General features: G+C 43.2%; 1 protein-coding gene across 5 annotated transcripts in view; it reads right to left on the minus strand.

Annotated features, from left to right (window-relative positions):
• Window positions 1–8,924: 8,924 nt before the first annotated feature.
• LOC134351054 (tetraspanin-15-like) overlaps window positions 8,925–18,723 on the minus strand; it is a 269,479-nt gene continuing 259,680 nt past the window's right edge. For all 5 annotated transcript variants that reach the window (XM_063057074.1, XM_063057072.1, XM_063057071.1 and 2 more), the window contains one exon: window positions 8,925–15,005. In XM_063057074.1, the coding sequence (XP_062913144.1) occupies window positions 14,766–15,005 (240 nt within the window). In that variant the 3' untranslated portion in view covers window positions 8,925–14,765. The remainder of the gene's footprint in view (window positions 15,006–18,723) is intronic.

Raw genomic sequence — 18,723 nt, forward strand, 5'->3', positions numbered from 1 at the left:
TCTCCTCTGCACCTTTACATCCTTCCTGTAGTGAGGTGACCAGAATTGAGCACAGTACTCTAAGTGGGGTCTGACCAGGGTCCTATATAGCTGCAACATTACCTCTCTGCTCTTCCCAACTCAGTCCCACGGTTGATGAAGGTCAATGCACCGTATGCCTTCTTAATCACAGAGTCAACCTGCGTAGCAGCTTTGAGTATCCTATAGACTCGGCCCCCAAGATCCCTATGATCCTCCACACTACTAAGAGTCTTACCATTAGTGCTATATTCTGCCATCACATTTGATCTACCAAAATGAATCACCTCACACTTATCTGGGTTGAACTCCATCTGCCACTTCTCAGCCCAGTTTTGCATCCTATCAATGTCCCGTTGTAACCTCTGACAGCCCTCCACACTATAGTGTGAAGTTCTGCACAAGGACTCCCAAGTTCCTTTGTATCTCAGATTTTTGGATTTTCTCCCCATTTAGAAAACAGTCCACGCATTTATTTCTACTACCAAAGTGCATGACCATGCATTTTTCAACATTTTTTTTAATTTGCCACTTTCTTGCCCATTCTCCTAATCTGTTTAAGTCCTTCTGCATCCTACCTGTTTCCTCAACACTACCTGCCCCTCCATCAATCTTCGTATCATCTGCAAACTTGGCAACAAAGCCATCTATTTCACCATCTAAATTATTTATATACAGAATTAAAAGAAGTGGTCCCAACACTGACCTCTGTGGAATACCACTAGTCACTGGCAGCCAAACAGAAAAAGATCTTTTTATTCCCACTCGCTGCCTCCTGCCAGTCAGCCAATGCTCTCACCATGTTGGTAACTTTCTTGTAATACCATGGGGTCTTAAGTTTGTAAGCAGCCTCATGTGTGGCACCTTGTCAAAGGCCTTCTGAAAATTCAAATATACAACATCAATTGCATCCCCTTTATCTATCCTACTTGTAATCTCCTCAAAGAATTCCATCAGGTTCATCAGGCAGGATTTTCCCTGAAGGAAACCATGCTGACTTTGTATTATCTTGTCCTGTGTCACCAAGTACTCCATCACCTCATCCTTAACAATTGACTTTAACATCTTCCCAACCAATGAGCTCATGTTAACTGGTCTATAATTTCCTTTCTGCTACCTTTCTCCTTTCTTATAAAGTGGAGCGACATTTGCAATTTTACAGTCCTCTGACACCAAGCCAGGGTCCAATGATGTTTGAAAGATCATTACTAATGCCTCCACAATCTCTACTGCTACCTCTTTCAGAACCCCAGGGTGTAGTTCATCTGGTCCGGGTGACTTATGTACCCTTCAGTCTTTCAGCTTTTTGAGCACCTTCTCCCTTGTAATAGTAACTGCACTCACTTCTCTTCCCTCAGGCCCTTCAACATCTGGCACACTGCTCGTGTCTTCCTCAGCTTCTGGAGATAAGTCAGCACAAATATAGAGTTCTACTGCACTGCTTCTTCACAAGAGCACTTCACTGATTACCTTAATTAGATCAGGAATATAGCTGGAGTAGTGCATAAGGAACATCAATAATTATGAGACAAAGTAAACTAGGACTGACCTGCAGCACAACATTCAAATCGAAACATGCCACTGGACTGAGAATTAATCTTTAATTTATTGCTGGGGACCAGCTCATTAACTTGAGTGTTGCACAATAGTGGAGGCAGGTGAAAAAAATTAACTGGAGTTAACTGTTTATGTGAGTAATTTTCAGTGATGAATCCACAATCATCGTCATTATGCACCCTGTCAAATGATGCAGGCGGTCATGGTCTTGACCGTGATTGTCCTCGGCAAATTCTACAGAAGTGGTTTGCTATCGCCTTCTTCTGGGCAGTGTCTTTACAAGATGGGTGACCCCGGCCATTATCAAGACTCTTCACAGATTGTCTGCCTGGCGTCAGTAGTTGCGATATCAGGACTTACGATATTGCACCAGCTGCTCATACGACCATCCCCACCTGCTTCCATGGCTTCATGTAATCTTGATCAGGGGTGGGGTGGGGGGCTAAGCATGTTCTACACTTTGCCTAAGGGCGACCTGCAGGCTGGTGGAGGGAAGGAGCACCGTGCTCCTCCTTTGATAGAGACGTATCTTCACCCTGCCACACGAACCCATAGTAGACCTAAAATTTACTGGCAAAGTTGGTCTTTGCCAAGAAAAGTCATGGTCAAATGGTCATGATCACCTACGTCATACGACAAGCGGCCTAATGATGATGCTGAACAGATGGTATGTGGTCACGACACTGGGGCAGGTCTGCTTTGTTGTATAAAACCATAAGACAAAGGAACAGAATTAGGCCAGTCACCTCATCAAGCTTGCTTGGCCATTCCATCATGACTGACTTTTTAACCCCTTCAACCTCATTCTCCTGCCTTCTACCCATATCCTGTTATGCCCTTTCTAAGCAAGAACCTATCAATCACCACTTTAAAGATACCCAATGACTTGGCCTCTACAGCCAACTGTGGCAATGAATTCCACAGATTCACCATCCTCTGACTAAAGAAATTCCTCCACATCTCTGTTTTAAGTAGATGTCCTTGTATTCTGAGGCTGTGCCCTCTAGACCTAGACTCTCCCACTACAGGAAATATCCATTCTATCCAGGCCTTTCAATATTTGATAGGTTTCAATGAGATTCCCCCTTTATTCTTATAAATTCTAATGAGAACAGGTCAGACTAATCAAATGATCCTCATATGTTAAACCTATCATTCTCTGAAAACTTCTCTAGACCATCTCCAATGATATCACATCCTGTCTTTTATAAGGGCCAAATTGGGCCAGGTGCTATAAATTCTATTAGAATTGGCAGACGCAACATGCTGTGAGTGGGCACGGGATCGACAAGGAACATTAAAAGCCATCTTGCTTACATATGTGGGTGTGCCCACAGGAAGCAGTCGTGAGAAAAATTGATCAGCATGTCGAGTGGGACCATTGTTTCACCGAGTTTCAGTCCAGACTGATGATGCTGTCTGTGTGGAGTCTTTATGATCTGTCCGTGGCCACGTGGGTTTCCACTGCTGCTCTGGTTTCCTCCCATGTCATGAAAATGATCCAAGATTGAAAGGCTTATCGTCTGAGGAGTGTTTGATGGCTCTGAGCCTGCACTCACAGGGATTTAAAAGAATGAGGGGTGGCCTCATTGAAACCTATTGAACGTTGAAAGGCCTTGACAGAGTGGATGTGGAGAGGAGGCTTCCTATGGCGGGAGAGTCGATGGCCAGAGGACACAGCGGTAGGATAGAGGTACGTTATTTTAGAACAGATGAGGGGGAATTTCTTTAGCCAGTGAGTGGTGAATTTGTTGCCACAGGTGGCTCTGAAGTACAAATCATTGGGTATATTTAAGGGAGAGGTTGAAAGATTCTTGATCTATACACAATAGACAATAGATGCAGGAGTAGGCCATTCAGCCCTTCGAGCCAGCACCGCCATTCACTGTGATCATGGCTGATCATCCACAATCAGTATCCAGTTCCTGCCTTATCCCCATAACCTTTGATTCCGCTATCTTTAAGAGCTCTATCCATCTCTTTCTTGAAAGCATCCAGAGACTTGTCCTCCACTGCCATCTGGGGCAGAGCATTCCACATATCCACCACTCTCTGAGTTTTTCCTCAACTCCGTTCTAAATGGCCTAGCCCTTATTCTTAAACTGTGGCCTCTGGTTCTGGACTCACCCATCAGCGGGAACATGCTTCCTACCTCCAGCGTGTCCAATCCCTTAATAATCTTATAATTTGTTGGGGCAAGAAGGGATGCAGGGAGAAGGCAGGAGAGGGAAAATGGATCAGCCATGATGAAATGGCGGAGTAGACTCAATGGTTCAAATGGCCTAACTCTGCTCCTATGTCTAATGGTCTTATGTGCGGGACAGTAGGTGAATGGCCTGCTGTAGGTTGCCCCAGGTGTGCAGGTGAGTGGTGGAATCTGTGGGAGTTCATTTGCAGGTACTTACTTGCCTATTTCCCATTGCGCCTCTGGTGTTTAGGGCAGTAATAAAGGTGCTCCATCTCTGTCTGCCCATACTGTCATACACAACGAAGGATACTTCATTGCTGTTTCAGTAACAATTGTTTTTTGACCAGTCGGGGTTGTTAGCCCTGAGCAGAACCCTCAAACCTGGAGGAGCAGGGACCACTCTTAGTCCGGCCTCTATTCTTTGACCCGTTTGGTATGGGTGACCCTACCAAGAGCCAAAGCATAGAGCCTTGACTCCAGCCAGCATTGCTCTCCGGGTCATTCAGGCATGCAAGCCTCCAAACGCTATGACAAGGCTGTGGTCCTCTTGGAGGTGATGGTCAGATGGAGAAAATAAAGTGGGGGGATTAGTGTAAGATTAATACAGCAGTGGGTGGCCTTTGTTTGGCATGAATTCAATGGGCCAAATAGCCTGTTTGTATGCTGTATGACAATGACACTTACATTAATGGGCACCATCCCTGCCTGTATCACATTGGGCTCCTGCATTTAGTTATCCACTAATGGTTCCATAGGCCCCTAGCTGGAAATCTTCTGATTTATGAGTCAAAACTCCAAGTGACAGGTCTTCTACTGCCCAACTCAAACATAGACGATAGAACGTGGAGCACTACAGTACCGACAGGCCATTTGGCCCATAATGTTTTGCCGACCTTTTAACCTACTCTAACATCAATGTTCCTAACGTATCAGCCTCTACCAGCGCCCCTGGTAGTCCGTTCAAAGCACCCACCACTCTGTGTAAAAGAAACTGCCTCTGACTTTCCTCCAATCACCTTAAAATTATTTCTGCATTCTCTGGCTGTGCGCATGATCTATGCCTCTTATCACCTTGTCAATTCACCTCTCTTTCTCCTCTGCCGCCACCCCTGGCAGGAGTTCCATACGCCCACCACTCTCTGTATAAAAACACACCTGACACCCGCACTATAGAAATATGGAAACATAGAAAACCTACAGCACAATACAGGCCCTTTGGCCCACAGAGCTGTGCTGAACATGTCCTTACCTTAGAACTACCTAGGCTTACCCATTGCCTTCTATTTTTCTAAGCTCCATGTACCTATCCAGGAGCCTCTTAAAAGACCCTATTGTATCCACCTCCACCACTGTTGCTGGCAGCCCATTCCACGCACTCACCACCCTCTGCGTAAAAAATTTACCCCTGACATCTCCTCTGTATGAACCTCCAAGCACCTTAAATCTACGTCTTCTTGTGCTAGCCATTTCAGCTCTGTGAAAAAGCCTTTGGCTGTCCACTCGATCTATGCCACTTATCATATTGTATACCTCTGTCAAGTCGTCTCTGATCTTCCTTCACTCCAAGGAGAAAAGGCCTAGCTTGCTCGATCTATCCTCAGAACTGGAGGCATAATTCTAGGGAATGGCATTTTTTAAGTAAAGAGGATTATAGCTGGAGCAGGTAGGTATCTGGCAATGGATTTGGAGGAAATGGCCTGTGTCAAGTGTAGCAAGGAGTAGACAGTCCACAAGCAGGACTTCTCGGTGGCCAAACATTTTAATTCTGTTTTGCATTCTCGTTCTGATGACGGTCCATGGCCTCCACTTGTGCCACAATGAGGCCACCCTCAGGGTGGAGCACCAACACCTTATATTCCATCAGGGTAACCTCCAAGATGATGGCATGAATATCAATTTCTCTTTCTGGTAAACAAATTCCCCCCCTTCCCACATTACTTTCCCCTGGGTCCCCTATCCTCTTCTATCAGATTCCTTCTTCTCCAACCATTGACCTTTCCCACCCACCTGGTTTCACCTATCACCTTCCTGCTAGCCTCCTTCCCCTCCTCCCCCTCAGCTTTTCATTCTGGCATCTTCCCCCTTCCTGATGAAGGGTCTCGGCCCGAAACACCGACCGTTTGTTCTTCTCCATAGATGCTGCCTGATCTACAGAGTCCCTCCAGCATTTTGTGTGTGTGTGTGTGTTGCTGGCAGTCGTCGATGCACCAGGTTTCACTTTCTGACAGTAACACTGCTGAAACTTCCTAAACTGATGGGGATGTCGGACCAGTGTTTAAGGGGGATGGATGGGCTGAGATGGGCCGAAATCTAGGGCAAGTGAGACTCGCGCTGCCTCACAAGTGGCAATGAATTAATTTATTGATTGAGAAATACTTTCAGTCAGGGTCTGAGTGACAGGCTCTGATAAACAGCCAGGCAAAGCTTATAATGGGTCTGGAATCAGAAAATGAGATGGAAATGACAGCAGTGAATAGCTGGATGCTCATGTCCCCTTGCTTATTGCAGACCTCATGACATGCATTTACGGTTTGAATTGGGGTTAAAGGACAGCGACTGAGATGCTAATAGCAAGGTAGCCAACGTATTCCATACTCTGATGCTTTCAAGCACATAAAGAGATGGCACACAATTGCCCCAAGTCCAAATAAGCTCAAATTTGATTCTTGCTGACGCATAAATATTCCTATCTCAATTTTAATTCTAAATATATTTTGCAACGACCAAAATTTTACAGAGAAAAAAAAAAGGGCCAATTCCTAGATACTCAAATGGAGTGTTGGAAGCACCTGATGCCCCATGTTTAGCTCCTTACCGGACTGCGTAACAGATTTCAAGTACACTTAGTGGCCACTTTATGAGGTACCCCTGCTCATTAATATCTAATCAGCCAATCACGTGGCAGCAAGTCTGTACATAAAAGCATGCAGACATGGCCAAGAGGTTCTGACGAAACATCAGAATGGGGAAGAAGTGTGACTTTTGGAATGATTGTTGGTGCCAGATGGGGGGGCCTGATTATCAGAATCAGAATTGGATTTAATATCACTGGCATATATCATGAAATTTCTTAACTTTGTGGCAGCAGTACAGTGCAATACATGGTGATATAGGGGAAAAACTGAATTATAGCAAGTAAATAAATGTACATCAAATTGTTAAATAAATAGTGCAAAAACATTTTTTAAAAAAGTAGTGAGGTAGTGTTCATAGGTTCAATATCCCTTCAGAAATCTGATGGCAGAGAGAAGGAAGCTGTTCCCGAGCTGCTGAGTGTGTGCCTTCAGGTTTCTGTACCTCCTTCTGAATGGTAACAATGAGAAGAGGTCATGTCCTGGGTGATGGGGGTCCTTAGTGATGAACGCTGCCTTGTTGAGGCACCGCTCCTTGAAGATATCTTGGATACTATGCCCATGATGGAGTTGACTTGTTCTACTGTCTGTGGCTTACTTCAATCCTGAGCAGCTCCCCCCCCCCCCTCACACCAGTAGCTCAGGAGCTGCTGATTTCTAGGGATTTTCATGCACAACAGTGAGCGGCAGTTCTGTGGGCCAAACACCTTGTTAATGAGAGAGGTCAGAGGAAAATGGCCAGCTAACTGGAAGGCAACAGGAACTCAAATAACCATGCGTTCCAACAGTAGGGCGCAGGAGAATATCTTTGAACCTTGAAGTGGATGCGCTACAGAGGCAGAAGACCACGAGCATATAGAAGTAGATTCAGTGGCCACTCTATTCGGTACCTCCCGTACTTAATAAAGTGGCCGCTATGTGCGGCTTTCAATCTCATCTCAGGAAGTTCGAGGCATTCACACCTCACTCGGGACAAAGTTGCCGAATCGATATCTCCCAGCTCACGCATCCAGGCAGCGTAATTAAGGGATGAGTCAATGCCTTTAACGAGTTAAAGGGCTGCTGATTAACAATTCAGTTACGAAGACCAGGGGGCGAGAAGGTTTTGTACTGATTAGATAATCCAGCCGGGGACAAATCTGGTCAATCAGACCCTTAATTAATATTGGAAATGAGATCAGCATCCTCCCTCCTGATTGCGATTAAATAACGGTGACGTTGCAGTGCGAGCAGGGATGCGCTCAGGTGTGACGCCTCTCTACAAAATGAGCACCTAAATCTCATTAATTAAGCTTATGAATACAATAATTCCAATATATGAGTAAATGGGAGATGCTGTAGTAAAATATTTTTGTTTTAAAAATCAAATCTAATGGTAGCATAACAGTGAACGCAAACGCCATTACGGCTCAGAGCTAGCCGGAGTTCGAGTCCCACCCAGCCATCCGGCGTCCTCTTTGACATTCTGTCATCAGGTAGGAGACGTCGATGCATAAAGACACGAATGGTCAGGATGCGAAACGGCTTCTGAACCCCCTGCCGTATCGCATTCAAAGTGGCACTGGATAATTTGTACTGTACCCTGCAATATTTAATTCATACATTTTACTTTGTTTATCTAGGTGTAATTATTTTGTAGATTTAAGTCTTACTTTCCTAATTTATTGTGTGTTATGTGTACTACTGTACCTTACACCCCGGTCCAAAGTAACATTGTCTGATTTGACGGTACAGTTAAATGACAATAGACTTAACTTGACAATTCCAGTGCCGTCTATAAAGAGTCTGTAAGTTCTCCCTGTGACTGCATGGGTTTCCTGCATGTGCTCCGCTTTTCTCCCACAGTCCAAAGACATAACAGTTAGTAGGTTCATTGGTCATTGTAAATTGTCCAGTGATTAGAATAGGGTTAAATTGGTGGATTGCTTGGCGGTGCGACTCATTGCGCCAGAAGGGTATGATGTATTTCTAAAGAAAATAAATAGGATTACAACTACGATTTATGATCAGAATGCAGAGACCACTGTTATAATCTATATGCTAACAGGTTTCAATTACAGAGTGTGCAGGAGTTATTTCAAGTCAGGACATCATCATTCCCTTCTTCAATCTGTTTAACAATCTTCCAGATCGTATTGACACCTCTATAAATTATCAAGATAAGTGATTGTTCCTCTTTCCCAGAATAATCAATACAGTTCAATTTATAAAAGAAATCCATAATTTCAAAAGCCCAGGCTGACTTATCCAATCTGATCTGTGTCAAACTGAAAGAATAACACATTGAAAAACTTGATTAGCAACAGCATATTATAATTTTTATTTTAAATAAGAAAGAACCTGATTCCAAAGTTTTTAAAAACATATTTTTCAATACAAAATTATTTCACAATATTTGTCCAACATGCATTTTTCTCTAATCAGGTTTTGATGACTTCCTGAAATCTGGTTAATTGTTACTCATAGAAAAGAGGTTAGAATTTCATGTTGGTTCAATAACTTTTCATAAATACAATGAATCCCTCTGACTTTTCAACCAAACATAATTAAAGACTTAATACCAGCAGTGTATGGACAATTATACAGTACCGTATATCACAATAAACAAAAAAAAAAATCAAATCATTGTTTCTTGTTTATCAAAGGAATATTGGCAAGTTCAAGAGATAAAGTCATTGCACTTTTTTTGAGCATTAAACTTTAAAAAGAACTCGTGGCTAAATCTCATAATTAATCCCCTGTCAATTACACTGGACAAAACATTTTTCGAAAGTGTTGCTTCCTCAGGATCTTTTATGATAGATTGCTTGAAGCAGAACACAAATATAATTTCAGACTACTTGTATCTCATAGGAATTTTGAGAAACAAGAAATTAACTTTTATTGACTATCAAGTGTTCAGTTGCATAACAATTAAGAAGATCACAACCTTGTTGTGGTTTGGCAGTCCTTGTACCTCAACGACCCTTTGACTCTTGGTAGGGTCACCCATGCCAAACAGGTCAAAGGGTAGAGGCCAGACTAAGAATGGTCCACCGGTCCTCCAAGTTCAGGGCTAACAACCCTGACTGGTAAAACTAAATTGTTACAGAAACAGCAATGAAGAATCCTTCTAAACCTGAGTGTGACAGTATTCCTGAGTCTCCACCCCGGATTTGCATGACTGACAGTAACAAAAACCAAGAGGAAGCTACTGACATGTTGGAGGAAGCCCTGAACACTGCTAGAGATGGACGACTTTCACTGCTGCCCTAAACACCAGTGGTGTAACAGGCAGTAAGAATTGTCAATAAAATACACTACTGAAACAGCCTCCTAAGAATGTTCTGTATGCCTTTGTCTTCCCTGAGTAGAGCTGGAAAAAGTCAACCAGCCAAAGGTTTACATCATTCAGGACTTATTTCATTTGCCTAAGAGTGACTGTAAAGCTTCTAGTAGGGAAGACATTTATTAATCAAATGCCAAACATTATATTCATACAAACTTTTAAAATTAATGTTCGTGGGATTGTGTGTGTTACTGAAAGAGTAACTGAAGGTTCAGTGCTGATAATTAGTAAAATCCCACTATGGAATGAGGAAGTACAGGTTTCTGGAAGTGAAAAGCTGATATCAATATCGGATCATATTGTCCAAAATCCATTCTGCCCATATCCACTCCAAACCCAAAAACTGACCGGCCAAACAATGCATATCCAGTGCAAGCAGGCATAGGGGATAATCACTGGATTTGTCAGGAAGACCGCATTCCAAAATATGTTTTTATGTGAATGCAGTTTGGTGGGATCAAAGTGCATTATTTGCTTCTAATTCCTAAAATATTTATTTCCCTGGTGCATAGGAGAATGAGGCAAGATTTGAGAGAGGTATACAAAATTATGAAAGGTATAGATAGAGTAAATGCGAGGAGGCTTTTTCCATTGAGGTCGGTGAGTCTACAGCTAGAGTCATAGTTTATGGGCGAAAAGGTAAAATATTTGCGAGGGAGCTGAAGGGGAGCTTCCTCACTCAGTGGGTGGTGTGCGTGTGGAATGAGTTGTCAGCAGAAGTGGTGGATGCAGGTTCAATTTCAACACGAGAGAGAAATTTTAATAAGAGGGGTATGGTCCAGGTGTGTGTCAATGGAACTAGGCAGAGTAAACAGTTCAGCGCATATTAGATGGGCCAAATGACCTGTTTGTGTTGTATTGCTCTATGACTCTATCTAAGGATATGAATAGTTATCCAATTTTTTTTGTTTTATCTTTTGAGTGAATTTGGTTCCTCCTCAGCTAGCACCAATTTATGTGGAAATCCTTTGATTACCTTTCCCAAATATCACAATTCTCTGCTGCACCAGCACCCACTCTAGCACCTCTGACAGGTCTGACATTCTGAACAGCAGCATCGGTTGTCCACTGTGACCCAATGTCAACACAAGACCCTTGCAGATAGGAAAGAGAAGCTGACAGAACTGCTCAGTAAGAGCTGGATTCCAAATCATCTCTATGCGTTATCCATCATCAAGGACCCCCACCGTCCAGTCCGTGCTCTCTTCTCACTGCTGCCATCAGGAAGAAAATACAGGAACCTTAGGTCCCACACCACCAGGTTCAGAAACAGCAATTACCCTTTAACCATCAGGCTCCTGAAGCAGTGTGGATAACTTCACTCACCTCAACATTGAACTAATTCCCCAACCTCTAGACTCACTGTCAAGGGCTCTACTACTCATGGTCTCAGTATTTATTTATTATTTGGTTATTTCTGTATTTGCATAGTTTGTCTTCTTTTTGCACATTGGTTGCTTTGTCGGTCTCTGTGTGTAGTTTTTCCTTGACCCTTACTGTATTTCTTTGTTCTACTGTGAATGCCTGCAAGAAAATGAATCTCAGAATAGCATATATGTAACTTGATAACAAATTTACTTTGAACTTTGAAGTGACAGTATTGGGATCAAAGCCTATCCACACCCTTTTTGAAGTCAACAGCAAAGGTAGCAAATATTCAACAGGACAGGCAGTGAATGTGGAGATAGAAACAGAGCTGAAACTTCACACTCTGAATCATTCACCTGATATGTTAACTCTGTTTCTCACCCCATAGGCACTACTAGGCATGTTGAGTATTCCCACTATTTTTTTTTTGTCTTTATCTTCCTTTTTCTGCATCTGCCGTGTTGTGCTTTTGCTTTTCAGCAATGGAGACTGAGTTCTCTTTGGAGACGTGGTATTACAACGAATACAGTGAGTGTTTAATACTTTTTCCACACACTTTCTCTCCTTACTGATGTTGATCCTCACAGCTGAGACAATGCGACTCCCCAATTAACTGCTGTATCCCACTGCTCCTCATCAAACAGGTCGCTATGTCTCTGACAACCCCTGCGGTCAGAAACAGTGTAGATATTGTAATAATTATCCTAGTTTAACAGAAAGGTTGGGATGGTGTTTGATGCAGTGAAAAACAGAATAAATCAGTGTGGGAATCAGCAAACTCCGGACATAAAGACCCAAGTTATCAGAAAGGCCGAATAGGTTAGAACTTCATTCCCTAGGATTTAGGAGAGTGAGGGGAGATTTGATTTAGATATACAAAATGATGAGGGTATTGAAAGGGTAGACATAGATAGATATAGTAATAGGCTTTTTCAGCTGAGCTTGGGTGAGCCTAGAACTAGAGGTCATGAGTTGAGAGTGAAAGGGGAAATGTTTAAGGGGAACACGGGGAAATTCTTCACTCAGAGGGTGGTGAGAGTATGGAACGAGCCGCCAGCAGAAGTGGTGGGTGTGGGTTCGAATCCAAATTTTGGTTAAATGTTGAATAAGTACATGGATGGGAGGGGTATGAGGGGCTACGGTTTGGGTGCAGGCTGATGGAACTAGGCAAATTAATAGTTTGGCCCAAAAGATGGGCCGAAGGGCCTGTTTCTGTGCTGTAATGTTATATGACTCTATGAACAGACACGCAGCAGGGTAAGTGGTGAAAGCTTGTAGCAAGCAATAATTAATTAATTATTCCGGGGGAAAACTAGTCTTGCACACTATCTGTAAACTTGAGAGGAATCAGAAATCACAGAACGATACTCTCTGGGATTGGTGGTGCAGCAATGACATGCCTTTTGCAACAATTGAAGCAGCAGCAGTGATATCCGATAGGGATTTGATTCCCAACACTCTGTAAGTGGTCTGTACATTCTACCATGACCATGAGGGTTTCTTGCAGGTCCTCCAGTTTCCTCCCACATTCCAAAGATGTACAGTTAGGGTTAGTGAGTTGTGTGCGTGCTCTGTTAGTGTCGGACGCGCACTGACACTTGCAGGCACAGTTCTTGGACTGAGTTGGTCGTTGATGCAAAGCAATGCATTTCACCGTATGTTTTGAAGTACATGTGACAAGTAAAAGTTCATCTTTTTAGATTGCTAGATCCCAGTATGATTTTTGACTCTGCATTTTTTTCCCTGCCTTGGGAGAAATTCAGATCTTGGTATTGTTAGATTTCCAGCTGAATCACTGCCAACACTGAAGATCAGTGAAGTGTCTGTTAAAAGACGGAAGATTAAACCTGACAAAGTTGTGTGGAGGTGCTGTGAATACACTGCAGTTTCTGTACTCCGTTGGCATGATGAAACAGAACAAAACTACTGGTGGTGTTTGTCTTGCCGGACCATTTCCCCATCTGCATCCCGGAAATACTTCATGTGGATAAGAAGGTAAAATCACTTTGTATTATTATTGAGCATGTACCGGTTAATCAGTAATGAACACAGAACCATATGGCACTCGTAGGATTTGGCTGTTCTATGCATGCAGGGGACTTGTGGGGGGAAAACGGACAAGTTAATGGACTGGGAGATGTTTCCTCAGCCTCAGAACAGGAGAGGTGACTGTTGCTCAACAGCTCCCCCAGTGGCCCATCCAAGGCTACATGGCAGCATTGCTTTACAGAGCCAGAAATCACCAAATGATCAGGGATCAAATCCTGCCACTGCCTGTCTGGGGTTAGTCCGTTCTCCCCAGGAACACGTGGGTTTCCTAAAGGTCCTCTGGTTTCCTCCCACATTCCAAAAGGTGTTGTGATTAGGGTTAGTGAGTTGTGGACGTGCTATTTTGGCACTGGAAGCATGGGGACATTTGGCGAGTTGCCCAGCACAATCCTTGCTGATTTGATTTTGATGCACGTGAGACAAATAAAACAAATCTTTCTTTCTGATTGAGAAGCTGCAACATTGTCTGTCTGTGCCTGCAGCCTATTACACCAGCAGGTTCAGCTGCCGAACTTACCAATGACCTTTTGGATATGAGTTTTATATGAAATTGAGGCGTTGAGGGTGCAAGCCCATGACTGACTCCATTGCTCCTCTCCAATTGAGGCACTGAGCAAGACTGAAGTTGACAAGGGTGAGAGCAGAGGACGGGAGGGTAGTTGGTGACGTCTGCCAGAGTTTGACCGGTCTTCCTCTCCCTCTCGCTAGCTGCTGTTGGAGGACAGTACAGGAGTCATGGGATCCACGTTGCAAGGACTGATTGGAGAGGCTGTGGACTCGTTTTTTGGGACTTTGGGGTCCATGTTGCATGTGTTCCTGGAATCTGGTCACTTTTTTTTTTGCTGCTTTTGAGCGGTTTGATCAGGGCAATCAATGAAGTCTGGGGTGCTTCAGCGAAGAAAACTTTACCCTGCGGTTTGCAGTCGGCTAGCGGTGTGACACTGAACCGATCTAAACCGTGTACTACTGGACCCCTGGTCTGATATTCTATGTGCTTTGTTTTTTCAGTTTTTGCCATTTGCACAATTTGTTCTTTGATCACACGTCGGGTGTTTGATGCCTTCTTGAATGTTGGTCATGGTGTTTCTTCGTTTTGTGGCTGCCTGTGGGAGGGCAAATCTTAAGAGTTGTATTTGGAATACATATTTTGATAATAAATGTGCATTATATCTTTCAAAATTTTAATTTTCCATGTAATTGGGTTCTTTTGTGCCGAGAACCCAGTGGGGGTTTGGTTGGCATCTACACTGTTTTGTAACAAACCTGATCACACTCCTGACTTTTTCCTTTGATAACACCATGGGTATTAGTACAAGTGAGAGCATGGAACTTTCTCTCACACACAGGCAGAACTATCACAAGCCAGTCACTAATTTCAACAGTTGCTGGGTCCGGGAATCCAACCTCAGTTCAGCTCTTCCTCTTTGGTATCCATCACTTGCGTGTCTTGAAGAAGATTCATTGAGTAGGGGTCTACGGGTTCCTCCATTGCCTGGTAACCTTTCGCTTTGGGCAGGCACAGGCACCAGCCAGCTCCCCTGAGATCCAACTGCTCAAACGGAATGCGCACTCTGAACCCATCAACTTCATCCTTGTATTGCGATAGTTTTATCAGGTACAGGCAACTGAGAAAAATTCCAAGCATCTGCAAGAAACAAAAGGACAATTTACTTAAAACAGGTGTGCAGAAACTAGGTTATAGGCAGGTTTGTTTTACGCAGACAGTGGTGAGCACATGGAAAGTGCTGCCAGGGGTGATGGTCGAGGCAGATACATTAGATACATTTAAGAAACTCTTAGATAAGCACATGGATGATAGAAATATGGAGGACTATATAGGAAGGTAAAGTTAGATTGATCTTAGAGTAGCTTAAAAGGTCAGCACAACATTGTGGGCCGAAAGGCCTACACTGTGCTGTAAATGTTCTATGCAATAACTTCACTTATCAAATTCTGTCCAAGGCTAGTGAAAGGAACTTTCAGCACATGTTAGGTTTCAGGAAAGTGATCTTTGTCCTCTGCCTTTGGCCCTGTCGATTGTGCCTGCTTTTAATGGACTTGCCTGTAATAACATCCTTTTATTCCCCATTCAGGGTAGGCACATGGATGAAAGAAAAATGTTGGGCTATGCGGCAGGGAAAGATTAGATTGATCTTGGAGTAGGTTAAAGGGTTGGCACAACCCTAGTGGGCCGAGTGGCCTGTATTGTGCTGAACTGTTCTATGTCCTATGCATGTCACATGCCAACGGAAATTTTTTGCGCTCCTCAAGAATGCACGGGTAAAAAATTCTGTTGGCATGCAGCATGCATTGCCACCCTTCGATTCTTTAAGCCGCACCACAGTTAAAAAAAGAAACTCATTGATTATCTTTACAGTCAAATGAAACAGCAAGTGAATGTTTCCGACCCAAGAATGGTGTGGTGTTTGCACAGGAGACGTCTTATGCCAGCTTGGCACCAGCTGGATGGTTGCAGGAACACGTGATGGCTAAATACAGGAGTAGGCTTACTGATGAAACTGGGGCTATGTCCATAGCTCACAACACTTTGTATCTGTACCCGGCACAATGACAATAAAGTTGAATCCAATCTAATCTAATAACAAATACAAGCTGGTATAAAATATTTGTCATCATTGCTGCAGCAACAAAGGTCCCACGGAGAGTACAGTGTGTTTATTTACCTTTCCTTCACCAAAGTTTATAATTCCATGTTCAAATTTCTTACATTATATGAGATTCAATAACAATACTGTTTAGAAATGAGGTTATTTTTCAATTTCCTTTTTAAAAGATTAATATTATTAACTTTTGAACAAGATTTTTTAAAATGCTTCATTTATTTCACATAAATAAGTAACAGAACTCATCTGTTTTCATAAAAATATCCATAATTATTGTTACTTCATTAATCAATGATAATCTCTGTTCAAAATCACCATGGCATGCAAGACAAAATTTTTTTAGAAGATGATCACCATTCGGACACATGCTCACCAAAAGGTTCCCCACCCCAGACTTAAAACATAGAAGCTAGAACAGTACAACACGTAAATAAGTAACAGAACTCATCTGTTTTCATAAAAAATATCCATAATTATTGTTACTTCATTAATCAATGATAATCTCTGTTCAAAATCACCATGGCATGCAAGACAAAATTTTTTTAGAAGATGATCACCATTCGGACACATGCTCACCAAAAGGTTCCCCACCCCACACTTAAAACATAGAAGCTAGAACAGTACAACACAGGGAAAGGCCCTTCAGCCCATCACGTCTGTACTGAACAATGTAGCTAATCTCATCTGCTCTCACAACGTTTCATTTAGAATCAGAACCAGGTTTAATATCACTGGCATACGTTGTGCAATTTGTTGTCTTTGCGACAGCAGTACAATGCAATACATAATAACAGGAAAAAATGTGAACTACGGTAAACATATGTGTGTGTATATTGTTAAATTAAGTGAGTAGTGCAAAAACAGAAATAAAAAGCAGTGACGTAGTGTTCATGGGTTCAATGTCCATTCAGAAACTGATTGCAGAGGGGAGAAAGCTGTTCCTGAATCATTGCGTGTGTACCTCCTTCCTGATGGTAGCAATGAGAAGAAGGCAGGCCCTGGCTGATGGGGGTCCTTAATGATGATGCTGCCTTTTTGAAGCGTCACTCCTTGAAGATGTCATAGATGTTCTGGAGGCTAGTGCCCATAGTAAGAGCTGATTATGTTTACAGCTCCCTGCAGCTCATTTCGATCCTGTGCCATAGAGCTCCCCACCACCTTCATGTCGGACGTTGATGCTGCCAGTTAAATGTTCTCCTCGGTACATCTGCAGAAATTTGCAAGTGCACTCCCTCTATTCCTTGCCTGTTTACGCATCTGTCTAAATATCTTGCAGGAAATGTATCCTTAATTAATAGAACAAGCAATCTCCTGTGGGTATTTTTCATCTTTTCCTGCAGGTTTTCTCTTGATACAGGTGATTTTATCTACTTATTGATTCACATGGTACAGAAATATACACAAAACCTCCCCTCAGATTCTCTACAAAAATTCCTGATTCTCTCCTTAAACTCCATTTATGCATAAACACGAGAAATTCTGCAGAACCTGGAAATCCAAAGCAACAGACACAAAATGCTGAAGGAACTCAGTAGCCAGGCAGCATCTATGGAAATGAATAAACAGTCGACGTTTCGGGCCAAGACCCTTTTTCAGGACTGGAAAGGAAGGGGAAAGATGCCAGAATTAAAAGGTTGGGGGGGGGGCGGGGTAGGAGGATAGCTAGAAAGAAAAAGGTGAAGCCAGGAAGAATGGAAAGGTAAAGGGCTAGAGAGGAAGGGATCTGATAGGAGGGGAGAGTGGACCATAGGAGAAAGGGAAGGAGGGGACCCAGGGGGCAGGTGATGGGCAGATGAGACAAGGTAAGACCAGAGTGGGGAATAGAAGAAGAGGGGAGAGGAGGGGATTTTTTTTTTAACCGGAAGGAGAAATTGATATTCATGCCATCAGGTTGGAGGTAATCCACACAGAATATAAGGTGTTCCTCCTCCACTCATTGTGGCACAAAAGGAAGCCATGGGCTGACATGTCAGAATAAGACTGGGAATTGGAATTAAGACGATTGGCCGCCAGGAGGTTCCGCTTTTGGCGGATGGAGCGGAGGTGCTCAAGGAAGCAGCCCGCCAATTTACGACGGGTCTCACCAATGCGGAGGAGGCCGCACCGACCCCAGCAGTTTGACGGGTGTAGAACTGCCTCAGCTGTAAGCCTGTTTAGGCCAGTGAGTGGAGGTGAGGGAGGGGGCGAATGAGTAGGTACAGCACTTCTGCAGCTTGCAGGGATAGAGGCCGGGAGGGAGCGCCTATGCCTGGAGTCCTTCTTAAATGAAAGAATAACTTTAGCACACCTCTTCTGTTACCTCACCTGTGGATTAACAAAAGATGTAGAGGTCCCCATCAAGAACCCTGCAATCTCCTCTCTTGACTCTCATGGAAACCTATGCTTTGTTGGTGTGTGGTGACACTTGGCGAGCTTTCCCTAGCACACTGTTGAATCGTGTTGTTTGTTAACGCAAATGACACATTTCCCCATTGTTTTGATGTATATGTGATAAATAAAAGGAATCAGAACCTGGATTGATCTTGTTTGGAACTTTTCAACTCTCACGTGTTCCAAAACCGCTAACACCTGCACCGTGTTCTGGACTGTCAACATACCAAATGCAAATTTGATATAAAGAATTTGTATGCTCTTCCCATGACTGTGTGGCTTTCCTCCGGGTGTTCCGGCTTTCTCACACATTCCCAAGATGTACTGATTGGTGGGCTAATTGGCTAATGAAAATTATATCATTATTAG

Source organism: Mobula hypostoma, chromosome 8 (assembly GCF_963921235.1).
Source record: "Mobula hypostoma chromosome 8, sMobHyp1.1, whole genome shotgun sequence".
Taxonomy (NCBI): domain Eukaryota; kingdom Metazoa; phylum Chordata; class Chondrichthyes; order Myliobatiformes; family Myliobatidae; genus Mobula; species Mobula hypostoma.